The sequence below is a fragment of the Cucurbita maxima genome, unplaced genomic scaffold (assembly GCF_002738345.1).
Source record: "Cucurbita maxima cultivar Rimu unplaced genomic scaffold, Cmax_1.0 Cma_Scf00019, whole genome shotgun sequence".
Lineage (NCBI taxonomy): Eukaryota > Viridiplantae > Streptophyta > Magnoliopsida > Cucurbitales > Cucurbitaceae > Cucurbita > Cucurbita maxima.
In genome coordinates this window covers 3003516-3008653 of record NW_019272035.1, presented here as the reverse complement: position 1 = coordinate 3008653, position 5138 = coordinate 3003516, and the positions used below count along the sequence as shown (strand labels likewise).

General features: G+C 29.0%; 1 protein-coding gene across 2 annotated transcripts; it reads left to right on the top strand.

Moving 5' to 3' along the window:
* The first annotated feature begins 2692 nt into the window (after positions 1 to 2692).
* Positions 2693 to 4080, top strand: LOC111494030 (transcription factor PRE6-like). 2 transcript variants are annotated; one of them, XM_023144017.1, is made up of 3 exons: positions 2693 to 2703; positions 3032 to 3179; positions 3803 to 4080. In XM_023144017.1, the coding sequence occupies exons 2-3, from the start codon at positions 3051 to 3053 to the stop codon at positions 3953 to 3955; spliced, it is 282 nt and encodes a 93-aa protein (XP_022999785.1). In that variant the 5' UTR covers positions 2693 to 2703; positions 3032 to 3050; the 3' UTR covers positions 3956 to 4080. The 2 variants fall into 2 exon arrangements, with proteins under 2 accessions (XP_022999785.1, XP_022999784.1); XM_023144016.1 differs by lacking the exon at positions 2693 to 2703 and having other exon boundaries at positions 2998 to 3179; positions 3803 to 4078.
* The last annotated feature ends 1058 nt before the right edge of the window (positions 4081 to 5138 follow it).

The window sequence follows — 5138 nt, the reverse complement described above, 5'->3', positions numbered from 1 at the left end:
TGTGGTTTTTGTGATGTGATTTTTTTTTTAAAAAAAGAAATTAATAAAATTGCTTTAAATTATTTATTATCATTAATGATATAATTATAGAATATAAATAAACAACAAAGGTGTGAATTATGCAACTTTTTGTATCCAATACTTTGACTTTGGTATTTATTGTTTCTTCATTTTTTTGATGTAACATTGAATTCAGATTTTTTATATAATAATTTAATAGACTTTTAATGTATAAGGAGGAATATTTTGTGAGGAATATAAAGATCGCATTAAATCTTTAAATTAGTTGAAATGTTCGAGAATTATATAAGTGAATAATTAAAACCATGTAAAATAAATTAACAAATAAGTTGCTGTAATATAGTGGTAAGTATTCCTATCTGTCACACCGGTGATCGATCTCAAGTAATTTTATGTATTTATTTACTTTTAATGAATTGATTTTTTCTTTCCGATTTTTATAAAATTAAAAATATAAATGATGAGAAATGATGTACGGAGATTATTGCTCGAGTTAGGTGGAGAAGACGAGTCCATGTTCTTCGGATGGTTGTGCAAGCAGTATTTGATTCGACCTGAAGTCCGTGGCTAATGTTAAAATGCACATCTTATCACCTCAAAATGTAATGACTAATGTTAAAAGTAGTTGAGTATCAGTTACATGAAAAGAAAGACATGTCTGAGAATTTGACTCATAACTTTGAAGACAACCTCTAAGAGAGAAGAGAAAGAAAACAAATGAAAATTTTATTTATCATTATTAGATGAACACAACTCTCCACAATGGTATGATATTATCCACTTTGAGTATAAGCTCTCGTGGTTTTGCTTTTGCTTTGGACTTCCCAAAAGACTTCTTTCTAATGGAGATATTATTCCTTGATTATAGACGTATGATCATTCCCTAAATTAGCTGATGTGGACTTTCATCATTCAACAATCATTTTACCTTTCAAATGAAGACGGTATTACGTGATCATAGATGACTTTATCACTCATTTCGTATTCAACAATTCATAGCTTTTGTAAGTTTTAAGATGAAGATTTTGTAGGATTTTATACTTGGACTTGAAGCTTCCTGTCCTATTTGGTTGGTTGCTAAGAAAATGACGTCATAATCGGAAAATAGGGAATATATGAGATTAAAAAAAAAACGTTCGAGTATCGAAGAAAAGCGAGGGAAGAAAATAAAAAATAAAAAATAAAATTTAAACCATTATAATATTAAATATTTAGAAAAGTAATATAATATTTGTCAAAAAAGAAAGCCCTAGATTTAAGTAGTAGACCAAACACGGCGTCGTTCCACCAAATAGGTTTGGATTTTGTGCAGAGTTCACAAGACGACACGTGCGGTGTCGTGACACGAGGCATCGAAATCACTGCCATTAAAACCCTAAATTAATAATATTAATCTTTTATTAGTCTTAATCTGACCGGTCAACTTTGTCGTTCTTACCATCAAACCTCAGCCACACCTTCCTCCTTTCATTTTTTTTTTATTATATTACCCTAAAATCAAATTCAAAATTTTAAAAATAAAATAAAATTATAATTAATTTTAGGTTCCTCATTCTTCCACTAAATCTTTCTAGTATACTATAGGATCTCTTGTTTTATGCTTTTAATTTTTTTTAATATAAAGTCTACAATATTTATTAAACCTACCCACCCACATGAACTATCAAGTTCTTATACTATATAGTTACATAAGTCTCTTTTTTAAAGTATGAACGGTAATTGTAGATTAATTCTGAGAACGATAGTCTGTATATAATGGGTGAAGATGTAACTTTCAATCCAAAAGTGAAATGGTTGAATTTGCAATCCAAATTCAACTATTGGGTCGAAGATTGAGTTGAGTTTCGATCAAACTAACTCATGAATCTTGATTTTTTAATTGATAAGAATGTTGAAAGTGACCCGATATAAAAACTAAAATCATGCTCAAATGTCACTTTTTAATTTTTGAATTTTAGTTTGATGGAGTGAGGCTTTAATTTAAAAGTTTGTCACATGATTATATAATCATACCTAATTATTTGTTAATGAGTGAACAGATCTTGTTATTAAGTATTCAAGTTGTAATTAATGTAATGTATTATTACAATCATTTGAAACTATAATAATGACTAAAAGCCTCATCATTTTAGCTTTTATTATATATAATTATAGAATAAAAAAACACATTTTTTTTTTTTAAATTCAAATATCAAATATTTTAAAATTTTAATTTTTTTAAAAATAGAGTTTGATCGTAACCTGACTTGATGGACCCAACCAAACAACTGTGACAAAATTGACTTTTTTGAAAATTCAATCTTAGGCTATTCAACCTCATTGTTAGCAGATATTGTTCTCTTTAGACTTTCTCTTTTGAGTTTATCGGGAGACGTTTCTATACCCTTATAAGAGAATGATTTGTTTTCCTCCTCAAACCAATGTGGAATCTCACAATTCATCCCGCTCGAAGCCCAACGTCCTCATTAGGAAATCATATCAACACGCACATATAATTTAGATGGGAAGTTGGAAGAGGTAACATGGTTTGCTGGAGAGAATGACACAGAGAGGGCCTTTAAGTAGGCAGATACACAAGCATATTTTCCTTAACCCACTTGAACTCATGCCCCATTTTGGCGACAGCCTCAGAAATAGACAGTATGGACGACGAACCACCTGCTCCTTCTCTTTCTCTCTCTCCCTAATCTACTCTCTATCCCGTCCTGATTTTAAATTCCCGTCGACATGTTACACGTTTCATTAAATGTTTCTACCTCCGACATCGATACCATCATTACACCGTTTGTTTATTAGATACAAAATTAAAAGCTTAAGAGGTGAGAACGTAGTTAACACGCAAATTTGCCCACCGATTTCTCCCATGCAATTGTCTGCTTTAACCCCAGCAACCCCCTCTCTCTACTTATCTCTCTGTCCCTAAACCCTTCTCTCTCTCTCCGGGTTCTCTCCCTATATATACAAGCTCCACTCCATATCTCTCTGCATTCATCCCCATAACGTCGTCGTTTCTCTCTCTCAAGAATATAATGTCTAGCCGAAGATCCTCTCGTTCCAGAAACTCCTCAGGGGCTCAAATCTCTGACGACCAAATCAGTGATCTTGTTTCCAAGTTGCAGCGCCTCATCCCTGAGATTCGTAATACTCGTTCTCATAAGGTAATTAACAAAAATCCCCTTTTTTTTTTATTTTTTTTTCTTCCAAGCTTATTAACTCTCTCTGCCGACATGTCGGCTTGTGGGTCTCCTTTTGTTTCCCTTCCACCAGCATTGCAGCTGGGGGAGTTTTTGATTTTATACCCCAAATTCTCCCCCTCCCTTACATACCACCGGTTCATATGACTCGATAACTACACTAATCTTAGTAACCCAATTCGGTCATATGATTGCACATTGACATGTTATTGTTCGAGTCATCACTAATTCAAAAATAGGGTTACAATTCAACCTAACTCAAACCCAACTCCACTGTATGTTTTAAAAGATTAAGGTTTAATCCGATTTGAGTAATGTTTTGATATTTGAAATTTATGAAATTTTAGTTATTAATATAATATATATGGAAAATAAATATGATTTTTTTTTATAATTAATAAAATAACAATTCGACAACTCAACGCTATCAAACTTGAGAGTTAAGTTGAGTTGTGAACTCTATTCGAGTTGCTTGGGTCACTAATCTAATTTAACCCAATCAATCAATGTATACTCTTATATTCAATAGTTTCGATTCATTTAAATCGAAAACTCGTAACGTTATTTGATTTGATTTATTGGTATAGGTATCCGCTTCAAAAGTGCTGCAAGAAACATGCAACTACATAAGGAACTTACATAGGGAAGTGGATGATTTAAGTGAGCGATTGTCACAGCTTTTAGCAGCAACAGAAAACGACAGCGCTGAGGCAGCGATTATTAGGAGTTTATTCATGTAAAACTCTTATTAATTTATGAATGTCCCTACCACATTACGACGTCGTTTCCATTTTATTTTTATTTATAAATATATATATATATATATATATATATATATAATATTTATGATAGTTGGATTATTTAGGTAGGGCTTATATTTATATATATATATATATATAACGCTGGTATTTTGAGCGAAGTTTGTAGTATTTTTAACTTTTATATTTCTCCTTTTTATGTTTCCAAAAAATATTAATTTTAAATTATTAAAATTTTGGTTGTTATTCACAACAATGCACGTGTTTTTGTATGTTTGAAAATAGTTATTTGATTAAATAATATAAATAATAAAAAAGTAATCCTAGCTTTGAATTTTCTAATTATGAAATTATTTAAAAATAATAACAGGGTATGCATTCGGTAATAAAATTTATTACATTAAAGAGAAATATTATAATAATAATAATAATAATAATGGTAAAATTTCTCCTACATAACAACATTTTTTATTATTTATTTTTTATTTTTTAAGTTTAATGAAATAAAAATAATAAATGGAAGTATTTTAAAAATAGTTATAAATGGTTTTCCCCTTCGTTATCTTTTTTATATTCACTATAGATATAATGTTGTGGAGCCAATAATAAAGGAAAGGACAATTCTACCCTTGTTTTTTTCCCCTCAAATTAAATAAAAAAAAAATAGAAAATGTCTTTTCCACACTTAAAAAACAGAAGAGAAAGAGAGAAGAAGCTTCTCGAACTAAAATTTTCACAAACTGCAAAAATATCTTAAATTTTTATGTAATGATTATTAAAAATAATATAAATTTTCGGTGTACTCATTGCTTTCGGTAAATAAATAATAAAAAGTCGTAAGCTTTTAATTTTATATTTAATCATAAGTCGCCTAATTTATTCGACGATGTTTTGTAAGGTTCTCGAGCTCTATTAAATATAAAATTTAATTTAATGTTTAAAAATTTATTAATTAAAAAGTATGGAATATATTAAATATTTATTTAGATCCAATAAAACGTTCAAAAATTTATTTGAAATGGTTAAAAATGCATAGTTGACAAATAATTTGAGGCATGTTTTATTTATGCAAAAATTAAACTTTTTTTACACTTTTTTTTTTTTTTTTTTTTTTTTTTTTTTTTTTTTTTTTTTTTTTTTTTTTTTTTTTTTTTTTTTTTTTTTT

Excerpts from the sequence above, each read along its gene's own strand:
- LOC111494030 (XM_023144017.1), top strand. The coding sequence starts at position 3,051 with ATGTCTAGCCGAAGATCCTCTCGTTCCAGAAACTCCTCAGGGGCTCAA. Across the intron at positions 3,180-3,802 it reads GTAATACTCGTTCTCATAAG|GTATCCGCTTCAAAAGTGCT; the intron begins GTAATTAACAAA and ends TTATTGGTATAG.